The 19,371-nt window shown below is 39.5% G+C and overlaps 1 protein-coding gene across 36 annotated transcripts in view; it reads left to right on the top strand.

The window, feature by feature from the left end:
• LPP (LIM domain containing preferred translocation partner in lipoma) overlaps positions 1-17,806 on the top strand; it is a 736,836-nt gene extending 719,030 nt beyond the window's left edge. For all 36 annotated transcript variants that reach the window (XM_070072379.2, XM_089330868.1, XM_089330885.1 and 33 more), the window contains 2 exons: positions 556-676; positions 3,643-17,806. In XM_070072379.2, coding sequence (XP_069928480.1) covers positions 556-676; positions 3,643-3,771 — 250 coding nt within the window. In that variant the 3' untranslated portion in view covers positions 3,772-17,806. The remainder of the gene's footprint in view (positions 1-555; positions 677-3,642) is intronic.
• The last annotated feature ends 1,565 nt before the right edge of the window (positions 17,807-19,371 follow it).

Here is a 19,371-nt window from a genome sequence, read left to right as displayed (position 1 = left end):
GCCATTTAAGAAAACTATTTCAGGCTTCTTGTAATAATTCCTAGAATCCAAGACTCATTTCTAAGATAAGGGCTCCAGTAAGTGGGAATGATGCAAAGATACCAAGTTTAGGATATTTGTCTAGAGCCTGAACAATGCATACAAATTCTAGAAGCAAAAGTCAGAACAAGTAGGGGCCTGCCAGGACCTTTGTTCTACCCCCTGTGTAGCCTAGCCCAAACTCAGGGCTCATATAGGTAATTGGTTCAAAGATGAATTATAAAGCACACATCCTGTGGCTGCATAAACCATTCACACATTCATACCCACGTCAGCAAACATTACAAGATTTTCCATCTACAAAGACCTTAGCAACCCAGTGCCCTCATTTTGCTGCTGAGGAAGCAGACCCAGAGAAGGAAAGTGACTTGCTGAAAGTCACACAGGAAGTGCAGACCATACATGCTGACTCCTACTTTGTTTACACCTTTCCTTGCTTATTTTTAACCTCTCTGTATTGCCTCTTGATCAGTGTTTGTGCTCAGTATTTAACCAGAATGCTGTCTTCATTTTCAGGAAATTTGCTCCCCGCTGCTCTGTGTGCAAGGAGCCTATCATGCCGGCCCCAGGCCAGGAGGAGACCGTCCGCATCGTGGCTCTGGATCGCGATTTCCACGTCCAATGCTACCGCTGTGAGGTCTGTGGTCATACCAATACATCTTGCTAGAGTTGCCTTTTCAAGATCATAGCAATTTTATGAAATCGGGGAAAGCCCTTAGTTCCTGTATTCAAAGGACTTGTGTTTTAGATGTGATCTTTAATGCAAACTACATTGGATAAGTCATTTTACCTCTCTGAGTCTCAATTTCTCCCACCTATACAAAGGATTCTACATCTTAACTCCTCCAGATATGGCTTTGAGACTAAAACACAAAGATGTACGCTGAAGTGTGTTATCCATTGTAAAGTACTGAATTGGTGAGAAGTGCTGTTATCTTTATACTGAGTCTTTAGCTTTGGCTCTGATACTTCAGTGAACTGCTCATCCAGGGCAGAGGTACCACTACCATTTACTGAGAATGACGAAAATTCACCATTTGGGAGGGGCTGGAACTTCTCGTTCAAAGTCTCAGAGATTCAGTTACTTATTAGCAAGCACTGACTTTCGAGATGAGAGGTCTCCCGTGGTCTACAGGAGAATGATGCACATGGCGATAATACACATACATAAAGGAACCTGTAGCCCAGGCTGGCGATGACAAGAAGCCTTCTCGGATAAGGTCAGCTGAAGCAGGGGATGATAAAGGGATGCGTAGCCATCAAGGTGCCCTAGTGGCAGCACATCTTCCCTCCTATAATTTGGATGTCATAGGGCATCACATTCCAATTTCTTTTTATTCTTCTTTGATCTTAGTTTTTTAAAATTTTTTTATTAATATACAAATTTTATGCATTCAAAGGTACAGTTCTAAGAATACAAGCACACTTCCCTCATTCCCCTGCTCCCCCTCAATGCCCCACCCTACCTTCCTTCTCTCCATAGGTTTTTGCAAAGCCATAATTTTAATCCACTCTGTATTCACAGGCTTAATTCACCACTAATCATAATATTCAAGCAAAAAGCAGGGGGAGCACAGTTCCAAAGGAATATAAACAAGGGCTAAAATTGAAAATCATATCCTAAAGTGGCCATGTCATTCCTATATGTGCTTTGGTATTCTCTGTTTTCTTATCCTGGTTCTACAAGTTTCCAGACCCTCTCTTTTGAAGCAGTGATCTTGTTTTCTACTAGCTCTTCCGAGTATAGCACTTTCCAGCCCCTTTTCTATCTGTGCAGGATACTTCAGCTATGAACTTCCTCAATCCCAGTTCCTCAGGAGGGTTCATCTGGTTCAACCAGGAGCTCTTCCCCGGACACAGACCAGCTGGGCTCGCAGCACTGCCCTGGCTCTCTGGGACTGCATCATTCCTTTTACAGCTTAGTTATAACTGACCATCTGTTTCAGGCAGTGTGCTTTGTTTTGCCCTAGAGCCCAAGTTGTATTCCTCTCTCTGGCTTAATACGAGAAAATATAATAAAAGACAACTAGCTTTTTCACAGGTTTTTATGACTGTGGAAATAGAGAATACAACAATGTGCCACTGTCATCTTTAAAATGACCCAAAGTATGCAGGAGTGTATATGAACTAACAGATACTTTAGAGTTAACACATGGAGAAACTGAGGCTCAGTGAAGGCAGGCTGCGAACATTCCTCACACACCTGATGTACACATCAAACTGGCTCTGACTTTTAAGTGACTTTGGCTTTCCCACTAAGACTTGCACCAAACAGGCCTTTCTTCCACTCAGATTCACTGGTAGCTGTTCAAATTAGGCTTGCTTTAAAACGCTGAGAATTGTTTAAAAACAGGAGGAACTCTGACTTAGAAGAGGGCAGACCTCTGCTCTAACCCTGCCACTGGACTCTGCCTAAGACCAGACAGATGGTTTCCCTCTCTGCTCCTTGCCCTCCCCTATAAAGCTCCTCTTGGCTCCAAGGTTCAAGGTATTGATGGTTACAACCTGGGCTCTTTTAGGTGTCCAGGTGACTGCAGATGTCAGCTCGTTAAATATTTAAAGCCATGCCGTCTATGAAGTACCCTGCCTTCATATTATTGGAATAGAAGGAGCTTGCTTAATTCCATGTTCAGTTTCCTAACTGCCTCCAGAAGTCGGGCTACTTGCTTGTTCTTTTAGGTAAAGCCGTCCTTGCTGGAGTGTAACTGCTGCCACCACTGTGTTCTAAGAGAGGCTTTGTTGGAGCTTCATTTTTACTGTTTGTCAATGCAGCCGTGATCTCCCCTGACCTGCTTGCCACCACGGTAGACAGCACAGAGGCAAGCTGAGCAGCAGTTCTGGCCTTTTAAAGTTTCTACTCAAGTTAGTGAGGGCACGCACCATTAGATGAACTCCAGTATGTTCACTGTCCAAAGAAACGTCCATTTTGTCCATGGGCAAGGGCCAGCAGTTGACTATTATATGATATCTTCCAAATGGACCCTCCGAGGTACTGCCAGTAGTGGTATAATCCTTTGCAGTTATGTAACTCTTTGCATTTTTTACATAATACATTCACATCCATTATCCTCTTTGATCCTCCCGACAGCTTGGAAAGGTAGAAAACGCAAGCATTATTTTCAGAGTGGAAATCGGCCTTGTGTGCAGTGACACAAGCAGTGGCAGACCTGAGGGCAGCGACTCCTGGTCTAGCACTCATTCCTCTACATCATGCTGTCTCCTTTGGGCGGTACAGAAAACCATTGCTCCCCACAAACTTTAGCATTTTATTTTCTTGCTACATTTGGCATAAAGATGCAGAAATCATTAGGGGCCCTTCTGCTTGGCAACAATCACTCTTTGCCTTTGCTTTTGGCCCAAGAATGGCCAAAAAATTCCATTCTGGCACCTGCATATTTCTTTTGAGAGATCCTCAAGCTAGTGATAAAGGGTAAAGATGAATTAGTGGTTAAGGGTCTATTGTTATTACATTGTCTCCTGTTGTTGGCTGGGTGGGGATGGAGGAGGGGGTTGGCAATATATGAAGCCAGAAAGGTAGCAAGTGGCCACGTTATGGAAGCCCTGAGTGGAAAACTAAGGAATGTGGTCTTCATCCTCTTCTAGGATTGCGGTGGTCTTCTGTCTGAAGGCGATAACCAGGGCTGCTACCCACTGGATGGACACATCCTCTGCAAGACCTGCAACTCTGCCCGCATCAGGGTGTTGACCGCCAAGGCGAGCACAGATCTTTAGATTCAGTCACCTGTTTAGCTGGTTGGTAGATGGCGCTGAGAAGAATGATACACAAGGGAAACACATAGGAAAATAGAGGAAATGCAATCAATCTGTGAGATGGTCTCAATTCTTCATCTGCTGTTAACTTTTGTTGAGAAACACATAGTTGGTAAGATGTTTTTTCACTTCTCACCAGAATACACATTTCACATTTAATCATGCAGGCCCTTGGTGGGCCTTTGTTCCAAGTACTTCTACATTTTTGCACGGATTATGTTCCATCCCATTCACTTCTGCATTCCTGTAACTTTTAATCCCTATGTTTGTCTCACTTTTCATCTGGTTGAATGGCTTTTTCTACCGTGGTATTTGCTGTCACACAGTTTTTCCTGGATGAGGCTGCCAACTCACAGGTGGTTTTAGGTTTAAAGTCTCCATCCTATCACTTCCATGCTGCCTGTGATTAGAAAGGTTAGCCATTCTTTTGCCATGGGTTTAAAAATATTTTTTTCTGTTGCTCTATACCACTCGTGTCCCTTGGGGCAGGGACCAGGGGGAGGAATATATAATTTCTGTAATAAGGATTTAAGTTGTAAAATACCTGAGTTAAAATAAGTTAAAATTTAATTTGCAACCATCCAAATTTAAAATCTCTAGTAACCAGTGGTCAGGGCTCAATGAAAACAATTATCAGCCCACAGTTAATGAGTGGTGAAAGAGAGCTGAGCTTCAATTTTTTTCTAAACAGATTAGATTTGGGATACAGTAGAAAAAGTATTTGGGGGAATATGTTTGAAAAACCCTTTATCCTGCAACAGCCCCACAGATTTCCCTTTTTGATGCTACCTGGACAAAAGACAAACTTGGCTTTCTCTGGAATCGAACATGTCCAGTACCATCCCACTCTTCATCTTAGGAAGCTAAGAATTGTCATGGTTTTTCTAAGATCCAAACACAACTACCAAAATTGATTTTTTTTTTCTTCTATAGAAAGATAACTATAAAGAACAGTTCAAACTCCTTTATGTTCCTCCAGGCCCAGACCATTTTTGCCTGACAATTGCAAATCAGGGCAGAGAAAATAAAATTGTGTAGCTTTGTATAGTTTACTTTAAAAAGAAAGGAAATCTTAAGAAGATTGTGAAACCACAGTTTCATTATTATCCTAATCCTTCTGCAACTCAAATTACATATTGCGGGAGACATTTTCATATCATCGACGTGACATTTATACCACACTTTCAAAGATAATCACTGGAAAAAAAATTGTCTTTCTGAGCTAAAAATATGCAGAGTCTCTGCCTAGAATCTTTATTCAAATTCTTATTAGCCAGTGAAACACTCGCATGCCAACTGCAGAACCATATTTATTAAGTTCTAGCATGTTTCATTTAAGGAGAGACACCTACCTTAGTAACGGCAAGTTGCCATTTTGTAAACTACGTATTTTGGATTGAGATTTCTTAAACCTTTCTTCAGATCTTCCACAAGTATATACTTTTAAATTATGGAGTATTTTAAATATACAAAAAGGTATAAATAATAATATAATGAATCTCTATATACCTAACACCTAGTTTAAGAAATCAGATATAACAAATATAGTTACATTCCCCTGTGCACCCTTGCCTTATTCCACAAATATCTTTCTCATAATTATAAAATGATAGTTTTCTAGACTGATTTTTTTAACACCAGAATAATAATGAACAACTATTTGTGCATGTTTTAAATCACAACCCATGCCTCAGGAGTTCCAATTAAATTTATTTTACTTGAATAGAAATAATAAAAATGCTTCTTTAAATAACAAGAAGACATTCTGAAGCCTATGGTCGCTGTGTAGCTCATCTTAGTTAATTTGTGGCACATTTGCTTTTGTCACGACACAGTTTGGTGTTGAAACCACCCAACTTACACCTTTTAAGAGCTTCTTTGACCACTGTGCTTTTCTTACCTTGTTTCTCTTATCCTAGGCTTATATTTCTCACAGTGTGAAATATAATGAGACTCACGTAAGGCAGCATGTGAGTTTTAGGATACAATAGCAATTGTACCTTTGAATTCCTGTCTTCCAAATTCAATGCCAGACCCTACTGATGGCCTCAGAGCACACTGACTCTTAGACAACTGGGGTGATAACAGATCAATTCAAGCAGATTATATTAACTTGTATTCTGTTAAATACTTAAGGAAAATTGTCTTTAGGCCAAAAGCAGAGGGTCCAATTAATTGAGGGATAGATTTCATCTTGGGAAATACCATCATATTATTGTAAATTTTGCCAGAAGAAGAATTTATGAAATATTTATACTATTAAAATGCAATAACATCCTACTTGATACACTTAAATCCTTATGTAACTGAATGTTTACATGCCAAAAGAAAAAGTTAGAAGAAAATGCTGTCACAGGCCCATCAATGTGACATTGCCAGCACAATATTGCTTGCTTATAATCTTTATAGTGTATTTGTATCACATAACCTCAGAGTATCTTTACCAAAGATTTTTTAACTAAATCTCTTTTTAATGTAGACTTGTACTTTTATAATAATGAATGTGCACACATTGTTAAGCACAAATATTTAGATTTAGACATTTTTTTCTTTCACTAGGTATAATAAGGAAAGGATCCTACCACATTTTATTCTGGGATTTCTTAAATATATGATTTATATTACTTTCTTATCCTTTCTATTAATCATTTGATTTAAATAATGCCAAGTCACACTTAACTGTTTTAGTTACATGAAATGTTGCCTATAACAGAAATAGAAAGATTGTCTTAGCTAATGATTATACTTACATTGTCTTTTGGTATATCATCCTGAGTGTTATCACTTAAATATATAGATAAGAGGAAAAATATCAAAGAGACTATAACAGAGTTTGTAAAAATACACATGCTTTTAAAAATTGTCAACAGCACAAATATTTGGTAATTCTGTGTAATGTGGAAAACATGGGAAAGAAAAACAACCCACTATGTCATGGGCTCTACAGGTCATGTCAAAATGAGATTTCTTAATTATTTGGATCCCCAACTCAGACAGACTCAGTGTTGAGCTTCATTGGCAAACAAAATTACCTATAAAACTCAAAAACATGTGTGTCTCAGCATAAGACATCAAGGTTGTAAGATGCTGGTCTCTGTTCAGCTCAAAGATGTGGGTTATTTTTCTTGTTAACACCTTATTTTTTCTGTACAAGCAATTTACTATGTTGGGGTGTACTGATTCATGAGGTGAACTTATAACATTATATCATTTTTTATGAAAGATTCTGAAAAGATGTTTATGGTAAAGTTTATAGGATATAAAACTCTAACTGCATTGAATCAAGTATTTGGTATTTTGGTCCAGAGGGAAAAAGAGTACTTTCTCAATGGAGCAGTAGTATAGAGTTGGTAGAGTAAAAACAGGACTCTGAAAAGACACAGTTTCCAACCACCTTCCTCATTAGTAAAAATCCTATTAATGTGAACCAGCCAGGGATAACAGTGTTATTTCTATTTGATGTGGTTTGCGCTTCTCTTGTCAAATCTGTGTCGGCTGCCCCCTGACCCTTCCATTATCAAGTTTTGAAGGGTGTTGGGGAAATTATGGCAGCTGCTAGGGAGATCAGGGAAACACTGATGTAACCTCACAGCCTCTCACCATTTCTCTTGGCTTGGAAAGGCTTCTTTTTCATATACATTTCTAGAAATATTGCTATTCTACCTTAGTATTTCACATTTGTAGTTTAAACAAGCGATTGTCCATCTGTTGCCTAGAGCTACAGTACATGTGTGTTATGAATGAAATATGACAGCATGTTCCATACCCCTGCTTTAGCCATCTGTAGGAAACCAGCAAACTGAAAAAGATATACCTCTGCAAAATGTGCCTCAAGTCCATTTCCTGCGATCAGTTTTTGTGCACTTTCATGAAAGACAATCAGAGAGCAATACCTATGTGTGCCTTATTTTTTAAAATTCTACTTACACTACTATAAATATTCCACTGAAAGTCAAATAATGTAAATAATCTCCAAATCATAATATCAAAAAAATGAAATCCAGAGAGGTCCCAAATTGTCATGTTAATGTAGTCTAATCATATTTTTCTCCTTTTGGAAGCACCTTATGGGCCCTTAAAGTAGGAAACCCTTTCTTATGCCACAAAGAAATATATTGGATGCGGCTTGTGTTGATGCTTTGATCTTTCTCTAGTTTGGGTCAGATAATGACGACAGAGGCTTTAACATGAATGTTTAACATCCATTCAGCATACCCATTATTTTGAATTATTTGAGATTTGTATGTTTCTTTGTCTAGTAATGGACAGATGAGTTGGGAACCCCCGTTGTGATCAAGTCATTCATAGGGTACAATTATGAGCTTTTCCATTCAAATTTTTTGACAGATAACCAGACAGAATTTCTCTCATAAAACTATTGTTTGGTTAGCAAAGCTTTATTTCAAGCCTTTTAAAAAATTACCTGACTAAAGCTACTTTACCGAGACTCTGAGAATTTCTTATTCACTTTTGCCTTTCCTCCCCTCTCCTTCTTCCTTTCTTCCATCCTGTCTTACCATCTTCCCTTGTTATCTTCATTCCTTCTTTCCATCCTGCCTATTTATGTTGCCATGCTTGGACTTTTCATAAATTAAACCAATGCACTATGATCCTTCTGGAATTATGATCATTTTAAGGGGGGAGTTAATTAAGATTACCAGAAAATATGTGGCATCCATAAATTCTTCATTAAAAAGGGCCTATTTTTCAAGTTGTGTTTCTTCACAAAGTGAGATAATGTATTATACTTTTGTTTTTAAAAATTTTCATTAGGGACCCACGTCATTGATTCCTAGAAAATTCATCTGTGGCTGATATCATTTCCTCAGCTATATATATTTAAAGGGATATATAAAACTAGATTAGATTTTCTTTTTAATCTAAGGCATTTAGACCACATTTTAATGATGGGTTATTATTTTATTCTATTGAAATTTGATAATTTCCTTATGTCAAGGAAAAATAGCTGTATTTTATCAAGGAAAATTATCTTTCCAGAAGTTTAACACATATTAGAACTTGGTGCATGATTATAATAGTAAATCCTAAGTAGCTGAATCAGAGCAGTTTTCAGGGGATGGATCAGTAAGTCTTTCTTGGTGCATAGATTACATATCTATTTCCCTTCAATACAGAAAAGACAGACACTAATTCTTAAATTACTATCCTGGCTCTTGTGCAATAAGATGTAAACTCCATTTTATAGGCAACATGCATGCGACTTATTTTGCGGAGAGCTGTGTGAGAGATGCATTTTTATTAAGCTGATTGAAGTTACAAAAAATACTGAAATCTTTGTTCTTTAATTCTGATTGTTATTTAATTTACAGAAGTCTCTTACCACACTAACAGATATCTCTACTTCTAGCCTGATTATAAACAAACTTAATACTCTACAAATACTTATGTAGAGACTTTGGGAAGCCTGCAGCTAATTCCTTTGTAAAACTTTAAGAGATTTGCATTGGGTTAGACATTGGCACAGTGGGTAATATACTTCCTAGGATGACCACATCCCATATCTGAGCACATAGTTTTGATTCCTGGCTCCACTTCTGATTTCAGCTTCCTGATAATACACGTGTGAGGAGGTAGCAGGTGATGGTTCAAGTACTTGAGTCCCTGCCACCATGTGGGAGACTCAGGTTGAGGAGTTAAGCTCTTAACTTTGGTCTGATCCAGATCCAGCTGTTGCAGGCATTTGAGGAGTAAGCCAGCAGATAGAAGACTGACTCTCTCACTCTCTATCTTTCTATATCTCTCTCTGTAAAATAAGTAAACATAATATTTAAAAAGGTGCTTGCCTTCAGCCTTTTCTGCCACACAGCTTTAATTTTTCCAAGATACCCATTCACTTAGGGACAAGAGAAAACCTTATTCATATAACTCCGATCAACATTTAGCTAATATACCCAAGTTAAAGCCATATTACTTAGCCACACATGCATTCAGTCAATTTGCCATGCCATTTATAACTTCTGTTCTAAACCCAAGGGATAGAAAGATGTACCAGGAATGGGACAGAGGTCACCATTCATCTTGTGTTCTATAGCGCATAGAATTAAAGTTGATGCAGGCACCAGTGATGTTCATAGACAAACAGAGTCAGGGGCCTTTTAAAGATCTTATTCTCCTCTTTTATGTTTCTAGTTATCATCCCAAATCTTCTTAGATCTGGACAGTATGTGCTACTGCTCATAGCAGTCCATTTGTTGTCCCTAGCTACACCGAACAAGGCAGATTTCTAAATGTTTGCCACGTTATGTCTAATAACACCAACTGTTCCACATCTTCCCCCAATTATTCACATGGTACTAAGTTCCATTACTCTTCCCCTCCTTTGCAAATAAGTGGACCCAAAAGTATTTTCTAAAGTTTTAGTCAATTCAGTGAAGCTTAGCAATCACTATAGGTCAGTCAATGGAATTGGAGTCAGCCAAAGGGAATTTCTCCCAAGCACTCAGAACCAGAGGAGTGAAAGCTAGCTATGGATTCCTTCACATGGATCACAGAGTCCTCTTCCTTTACGTTCTGCACTATTTTTGGTGCTGCCAAAGTCAAAGTAATTCTGACAACAGGAAGCAAGCTATTGCTTATGCCATCCGTGAGATTCCCACTTTGTCAATTCATAAAGCTCTTTAGCCCTTCCCTTTATCCCTGCCTTCTCAAGAATAAGACTTGTCCCCATATGGAATATGGGAAAAGAGTACTGAACATTTTGAAAGTTCTGTGTACATAGTAACTGTTTGGCTTTGAGAGTACCTTCCATTCATTCTGGGCTCACATGTTTGTACCTAGTGATGTTTGTGCTTAGACCAAAGGAGCATCTTCCCTCCATAGACTGATTAGATACTGTGCTTAGCAGCACATGTTTTCTCTAAAGTTTTGTTCTCTCACCATCATTATTCCTTCTGAATATCTTCATTGTATTAATCATTACTTAATTACTATTAGGGGTTCAGCCACTAATAACTTCTATTCAGGCTAACTGCAATAGGATCAATCAGGTTTGATCTGTACATACTCTACAGGAAGCAGTATGGCATGGGGATGAGTAATTAAGCCTTCATGGAGGATATGCAATTCAGTAAAAATCTTGAGTTGATCCATTAACTTGATTTGGAAGTTGAAGAAAGAATATTTTGATCACAACAGGAAAACACAGGCTATATTCAAGAGAAAAAATATTGCCTTGGTCAAACTGTCACAGACTCTGGAATTTTCTGTTTACCAAGAGAAAAGCCTTCCCAATATTCAGGGTCAGTTGGAAGGAAAAGGCATAGAGAATACTAACTGCATTGTTACCAGCTTCTACATGTCTTCATAATTGGAAGAAATGATGAGTTGTCAAAATCCAACATGTACAGTATGAAGTAGCCCTCCATGAACTTGACTATAACATTAAAAATCTGTGTTCCTGTTGGACCACAGTGTCATCCTCCCTTCTTGGAGTGAATGTTTATGTCCTTTGAACTCCTCAAAGAGAAAAAGCAGAGCACCTCTTGTTCTTACGGATTCTAGGTACACGATTAGAAAGACTCTCCCATCATCTATTCCACTGGCTCTATAATTCCCTTAGAGATTCATTATGAACAGATTGTCCAGACTCTGTTTAAATTGCACTGTGTCAGGGAGCTCATTTCCCCCTTGCACTTTGTTCCAAACACCCGCTGATACTAAACAAAACCAGCCTTTGGGCCTGTGTTCTCTTTGGTTCCACACAAAACTAATCTGAAGGACATAATAAAATGTTGCTTCCTTCTTCCATTTTCTTTCCATATATATTTTTGTTTGGGGGCAATTCTTTACTTTTATATACAAGAAAAAAACTGATTTCAGCTGAAGATTATAAAAATCTTTCAACATCCCTAAAGAATCTAGAGGATTTCCTGAGTTTGATATATTATAGTTTTTTATTGTTGGTTGTACTCTTTCTCAGAAGACATAATGTTTGGACAGTTGTTCTATAGCTTCATATCCTCTTCCAGTAACTAACCCCTGGACAGTACAGTCCATTTATCTGACCTGTTGATGATGACCTTAAAAATATTGTGAAATGTCAGTTTGTTAGCTCTAGCTCTGACAAGATAAAAGTCAAAAGCAAAATATAATGGCATTATTGAAATTTGTTACTTCTGGTCAGTTATGTGCAAAGCAATATCACTCTCAAGGAGAAAGGGCTGTATTGTGCTGTAGTTTAGAGATGAGCAAATTCTTTCTGCCACAGGTTGCTATTTAGTTTAAGTAGTATTCCACAATCTTTGGGAAAACAGGAATTGTGACTTCTTCTACCTCAGCTTTGAATTAGCCCTGTAGGCAGAACTTGCCATCAGTCTTCTGGGAAGGACCTGGGGGTAGCTTTCTGAGCTCTAAAATAATAATTCCTAAGAGAGCTTACAAACTGCTTTCACACATAAAACAGCCCTGGGAGGAAGGTTATTAATAGCCCTATCCTAGAAGAGAAAGCTGAGGCTCAGCATCGTTAAGTGACTTGCCAAAAGCAATGCAGCTGGCAAGTGGCAGTTTTGGGGATGTACTCAGATCTTGCAAGTCCAGTGCTGTCTGCGAGCGGCCGCTCTTGGGGCTGAAAGTAACTTAGAGGACATTATATACTTTTCAGACTACCCTGGCCCCTGTTAGAAGTCATCCAGGAAAATTTGCTTAGACAGTTTGGCTCTCAATGGCAAGTCCACATGTGTACTGCGCTGCTTGAGGTCATTCAAAGCCTGCACCCATCTTCTGTGTCCTCTGGTGGGAAGCCACTAGATATTCTGATCAACACTGCAACTAAGTTGGTGAGGAAAGACCACCAATGAGAACAAACAACTGGCACCAAGGCACATTGCAGCACATTTCCCCAGAGAGACTTAGTTTATATTTCATTAACCGAAGCCTCCCTGGCACTGTCAGGTTCAGAATACCGACTGAGACCACATCACTTAGAATTCGCTGGCACACAGGGGTGACTTGATTCTGAAGACAAGCTTTTCTTTCGTAGGCCACAATATTTGCCCCCACAGCAGAACAACTGCTTAGGTAAACAATGCATATCAGTCTTTCTCTTGGTTCACGTTTATTGATTGACCACCAAGAGTATGTTGCTGCAACAGGGATTTCTGATTCCATCAACCCATGACCCTGAAATGCCTGTGAACCAGTGCCCTGGGACTGATGGCATTTCTGAGATTTGACCTTTGTCACTTGAGAGACTGCACTTCCTAGGCTGTTGTAACTTTGTGATTTGTGTATTTTCATCACAAGGAATTTGGTGTTTCCAGAAAACCTAATTGGAAAACTTAAGCAACCCAAAGTTCTCTACACTGGAGTTCAATAACAGGTTCCTGCCCTAAACTGTATCCCCCAGGAAGCTGGGCCCCTCTGGATTGTACTCTGGGCTTTTTACTTCCTCTTCTTCCTCCCTCCCAGTCGTTTGTTAGAATCTGTGAACAGAATGGAAAAACAATCCTTTCTCCACCTTAAATCACTTGCACTCAGTGTAAGAAACCTTAAAAATGAGATGATCTAGTAAGGTCCTAGGCATTGTTCCTCTTTTGTGTCTTCCACCTACCAACCAGTATCATTGGTCATTTGCTTACTTCCTGGGATTAATAAAAGCCAAGTTACTTGCTAATTGGGCTCTCTTGCCATCCCCATCTTCCCACATGAAGAAGACAGGAGACACCAACAGGACCTGTAAAGTGGTGGCCTTGGCCTAGACCGCACATGCAGAAACTAGTGAGGGGCCTTGTCTTTCTGTGAGGCTTGATGAATGCAATGGCCAGTGGGGCGGGGCATGATTCCCATGGATTAGGGTGGGTGCTCCAGCTTTTCCCACCTCCAAGAGTGGATATGAGGGAGGAGCCTGTTGAGCACTTCCCAGAGTATTGTGCAAGTGCACCTGAGCAGACTCACATGAGTAGAAATGTGCTATCTTCATGGAAGGAATAACAGGACAATTAAATGGTGATTATGAAGGTCGGGGGGAGCTTTATTTTCAAATACCTTTATAAATCAGACACAAGCCCTGATTTATCTTTACATAGTCAAAAAACTAAGGGAAAATTTTCTTCCCCTACTCTATACAATGTCATTCTTCAGATTTAGGAAAAAATACAATTCTGTTTAACACACACAAGGGCGCACGCGCGCACACACACACCACTTCCAAAAAAGCTGATCCTCCAAAAAAGAAATCTTATTTTAAAACACTTGGGTTTTTCAGGCCAGGAAATTAATAATTCCTAGACCTGACCCATTTTTGAAGCTGGCAAAAAGCAAAGAAAAAGCTATTTAAATTTTGTATGGATCCATTTATCTCTTTAAATATGCCAGAGCAATTTGAGGTGGGGGTGGAAATGAAGGTATTTATCTCTCTTGCTTGGTTCCCTCTTATATTTTTATCTGTCAAGAAAAGGATAAAGAACTATTCTTGGGCTGTGATTATTGACTCACGGTGTTGCCATTCTGGATGGTACCTGCTTTGCTTCACGGTGAGGCACAGTAATAATAGTTGCTTTCTTGACTTTTTTCTACGCGAGGAGGAAATATTAAGTCTGAATGTCTTTCCTCACCAAATTATTTGACTGTGTATCTGAACTAGTTTAGAAAATGCAAAATTTGGGGGAAGAGTTAGTTTCTCTTTGACACATTTCTGCTTTTTTTCTTTCCTTGGATCTTAAATGTAAAACCAGAACCAAAGCAAAAAACAAGCCAGTACTGTCTCGTCGTTCTCTTTCTTTTTGGCAGTGGTGTCACTCACTCTGTAATTATCAACCAGAAAATGGAGAATAGCTTAGCCAGGTTTTGATGCATCTGCCCCATGTATTTCATTCCTTTTCATACAGACTGAGAGGGAAAGAGATTTTTATCATTTAAATTTCAATGATAGAAATGCTCTCATATTTTAGCTTTGAAATAATAAAAGAAGTTGATATTTAGGAAATGTTTGCATTGTACTAATCATGTACTTTAAAAAAAAAAAGTCTGCCTAATTTCTAAAAGAGGGTCAAGTGCATCAACATATCAGGGTTACATTGCCAAAAAAAAAAATCAGATCCCACACTAGGCAACAGATTGAAACTTCTAGCCAGCATAAATTCTGAACCTCAATGGAAAAGAGAGAGAGGACCCTAGGAACCAAGTCTTGTCAGCAGTTTGCTGTAGTGAAGTAGCAACAAAATCATTTTTAAATGACTATCTTTTCCTTTTACTGCCCCCCCTTTTTCTCTTGGGAAAGCTGATGAGCAAATTTTCCAAGACTTCTCTCCTTATCCAACAAACTTTCCCTCCAAAAATCTGAATCGTATCCCCATCTTTTTGAAGAAACCAAAGAGTACAATTAAAAGATGATTGTCTGATTCTTTACCATGAATGAAATTCATCAAGTATTTTAGTAGTCCTTAAGCAAAAACTTAAACTTAGATGCAAAACTCTTACAGCTAGGTGTCACAATGCACATTTACATGTTCACCATACAGTGAATTGCTTTTAGTTTTTGCTTTTGCTTTTAACCTGTACCTTTATCACTACTGTAACAGGTTTGTGGCTTCTCTTTCTGTACTGCTAAGAATGGGAATATGTGCAATTATGAGAGGTACAGAAAAAAAAAAAAACTCTAAGTAGCAAATCTGTGCCATGAAGTAGATGTGACAGGAAGACACAGGGCCTGAGCATAGTAATTTTCCCTGAGCCACACACACATGCTTTTATTTCATGGCTTTATCACAGGCTTTTCTCCTTCTGTGCCGTCACCTTTGAGAGAAACGACTGCACCTTCTCCAAGTCTGCCTTTTTAACAGCTACAGTCGAGTTGGCAAGTCTTCCCCAGCTCTGAATATAGCCATTTGCCGACTTCGGCCTCTTTGTGAGACTGACTCAAATCTGTGATCTTCTGTTCAGCATACACATCAGCAAAGTGAGAAGATGAACACTAAATATAGGCTGTATTAACTTTACTTTTAGATTTACTGCCTTCAAAAAGTGCCTATTCTGAGAAACATAAACGTTATTCCTACATATGTATGTACACACGGTACCCAGAGTCATACTGTTAAGCGTCCAAAAACATACCATCAGAAGGAGGATGTGCTGAAATAAGGAAAGCTTGCCAAGTGGAAGAAAGTCCCTCGTTCCAGTGTCCCCTTGCAAGTGGCTACCATGTAATGGGCTGCTGGCGCATCCCACTGCATCCCTTGCTGATCCAGCCACTTTACGTTTCTCTTCTACTGGAGGGTGGCATATTGCTGAGGTTTCCTGTACTCTGCTGCAAGGTGATATATACTTTATAGAGTTGGAACAACCATTCAGGAAGAAAAAATGCTTGAGAGAGGTAATGGAGCCAGGATCTGTATTGCGATATGTATCATACTGTGTGTTTTACAAACTAAGCATTGGTGGGTTTAGAGTGTCAGCACGTTTCCTCCCCTTTTATCTCCCAGGCTAACATCAGAGAAAACTAAAGAAAATTCCTGGCTGTGAGAATTGGAGGCTTAGGAGGCCAAATGTCCCTGCCAGATCCTGAGAGCATTTTTACTTTGACTCCTAAAAATAGTAGCCCATGCTATCTGACGACTTTTGTTTCTATTGGTCTGTCACTGACGGGAGTGCTGTAGACACTACCAAAGGAGCAGTAGCACTGCCTTGAATGGTGGACTCTTACCCAGTGGTAGTACTAGCAGAGAGTCCAGGTAAATAGGACGAGGTAGACAGTACATGATTGAAGAAGGGTTGAAGGGAGGACGTGGTTCCAAAAAAGATCCTTCTCAATGTGTCGTCTGACTCAACCAGCTGGCAGAGTACACTTGCCAAGTCGTTCCCTTTCCTTCTAAGTCGTTTGACTCCACATTCACTTGAACATGCCTCCTTTAGGGAAAACCGAGAAACTTCCACTCAGCCTTTCCCCAAGGAAGTCTTTGGTGTCCTCTTGGTCCATCTTGGTTTCACCAGATGGAAGTAAAGGGGGGAAAGCTAACAAGATGGAATCCATGCATTGCAGTCAGCCACTCTCCTGTTTTCCATCTAGAAAGCACCATTACATTGACTACAGGTGAAGGGAGCAGACATCACTACGTCGTAATTTCAGAGTAATAACTATCCTGCTTTAGACATCATCATTTTCAGACCAGTTGACCCTTTTGAACAAAGAGTGATACTCTTCACTAAAAACGTCTGCTCTTGCTGTTGATGTTCCTTTTCTGTGTCTGCCTTTTACAACGTCAGCACTAGTCATTTTCTGTTTTTTTAGAGAATTAGATTTGTGTACTGGTAAAGAGTTAAACCTCTGTGCTGTCATAGGGCTTTGACAGATAGTTTTCCTCCTTGTAAACAAACAAATGGACTGGGAAAGACACAAAATGGCCTTTCTTTAGTTTCATGATGATTGTGACCATAAGAGATAGTTTTACATGTCAAGACTAAATGGTGTTTGCAGTGGATAGATCAAGAGAAGCAGGTGGGGGGTAGGGACAGGAAGAAGCCAAGTTGTCTGTATTCTAGATGCATTTACTAAAAGCAGGCACTTTCTACTAGCTAAGCACAATCAGAGCCCAGTGTGATCAGCTGCTAGTGTGAAGATCCTTCCCTGTCTCAGGGAAAGCCACACAAAAACACATAGGGATGTCTTTGCTCACATGTGTGATACTGACAGAGCCATGATACTCCTACAATATAGAGGGTTTTTGTTATTTTATTCTTAGCAAATTATATTCATTCACTACATCATGAACCATCGCTGACATATCCAAAATAGTGTATGTGGTTTCTTATGAAAATAAGAGAATAAAACCTGTTATAAGCAAGTGATTTGGGTATTTTCTTTTGTATTTATACATTATTCAGCTATGTTAAAACATGTTTCTATTTGTATCAATTTTCTCTGTCAATTATGTTTTTCAAATTCTCTAGAAAAATAGATCTGAAAATCACATTTCTTTTTCTGTAAAATGACTGCAACTACTTTATTATGTTTAGAAATCCAATAAACTTCTTATTACACATACTTGCCTGTGTGTAGAATTCTTTCTGGGTTGTATGATCTCTCTTGCCTTTTCTCTAAACCATATCCCCACCCTATACTCTGATTCGTTTTTTACATCATTTGCTTTCCATATGGTCTTCTGTGAAAGGGCATGTCTCATAAAGCAAAGGTGATGCCTCAAGAGTATGAAGACAACACTGTCTTCCATTGTTATCAGACAATCTTAAGGTCATATGTGTTCTGCAGACTTGACCATTCTGTGTCTTACCCTTGCAAACAAAGAATTTTTTGTGTTTAAAATTGGGTCCAAGTAAAAGGACCCATTTGGATGGGAGTAAGGAGTCCTCCACTCCCATCATGAGCAACTGGTTGATTTTTTTTTTTACACTTTTATTCCATCTCTATCATGTATACTTTTTTAAGGTTTATTTAATTTTAAAGTAGAGTTATATAGAGAGACAGAAAAAGAGACTTGCATCCATTGGTTTATTTCCCAAATGGCCACAACAGCCAAGGCTGGGCCAAGCCAAAGCCAGGAGCCTGGAACTCCCGCCAGGTCTGCACGTGGATGGAAGGGGCCCAAGCACTTGGGCCATCCTCTCTGCAGCTTTCCCAAGTACATTAGCAGGGAGTTGGATAGGAAGTAGAGCAGCTGGGACTCAAACTGGTGCCCTTATGGGATGCTGATGTCACAGGCATCTCCTTAACCAGCCACACCACAATCCAGCAACCTATGTATACTTTTCTAACTCTGTGGATCTATTGTTCACTAGGCACCTTGAGGGATGCAGATATAAATCAGACAGGCTTCCACTTTCAAGGAGATCATAGTCTAGTTGAGCTGATAGATATGAATACAAGTAACTATAGGGAAAGGAAAAGAAGAATCAGACACAAGGAGAACTGAAGCATTTTCCTCCGATTATTTCACCCCTATTTTATAGATAAAATTCTGACAGTGAGAGAGAGACAATTAATAATTCAAAACCACCATTCATTCCCTAAGCCTTTTTTACATGTTTTTAAGTAACAGGTATGCAGGAGAACCAAGACTGCCGACAACCAGTCACCTAAATATTAAGAGTATCTAAAATTAAGGTGTACATGAGACTGCTTACATGAAAGTCAGAAGGGAAGGCTTCTCTTCCCCACTTAGCCCTCAGGTTGTATTTCTCCAACATCACATTTTAAGGCCAGGACATCTGACAACTGCAACTGGAAGGACTCTGTAAGAAGCCAGTGTTTTTAAAGTTGCCAGAATCAACGTACATCTTGGAACACGTGGTAGGTAAATCGCTGGGAATTGGGGTATCCGTGGCTTCTTGTCAGAAAGTTGTAAATGAAGAACATATAAGATGCAACCTTGGAGCCGGCGCCGCAGCTCACTAGGCTAATCCTCCAACTTGCGGCGCCGGCACACCGGGTTCTAGTACCGGTTGCGGCGCCGGATTCTGTTCCGGTTGCCCCTCTTCCAGGCCAGCTCTCTGCTGTGGTCAGGGAGTGCAGTGGAGGATGGCCCAAGTGCTTGGGCCCTGCACCCCAGGGGGAAGACCAGAAGTACCTGGCTCCTGCCGTCGGATCAGCAT

This window comes from Oryctolagus cuniculus, chromosome 4 (genome assembly GCF_051225735.1).
Source record: "Oryctolagus cuniculus isolate XC-2025 breed Fujian yellow rabbit chromosome 4, ASM5122573v1, whole genome shotgun sequence".
In the NCBI taxonomy this organism is placed as follows: domain Eukaryota; kingdom Metazoa; phylum Chordata; class Mammalia; order Lagomorpha; family Leporidae; genus Oryctolagus; species Oryctolagus cuniculus.
The sequence above is the reverse complement of the archived record's forward strand: the minus strand, read 5'-3'. Positions and strand labels throughout refer to the sequence as shown.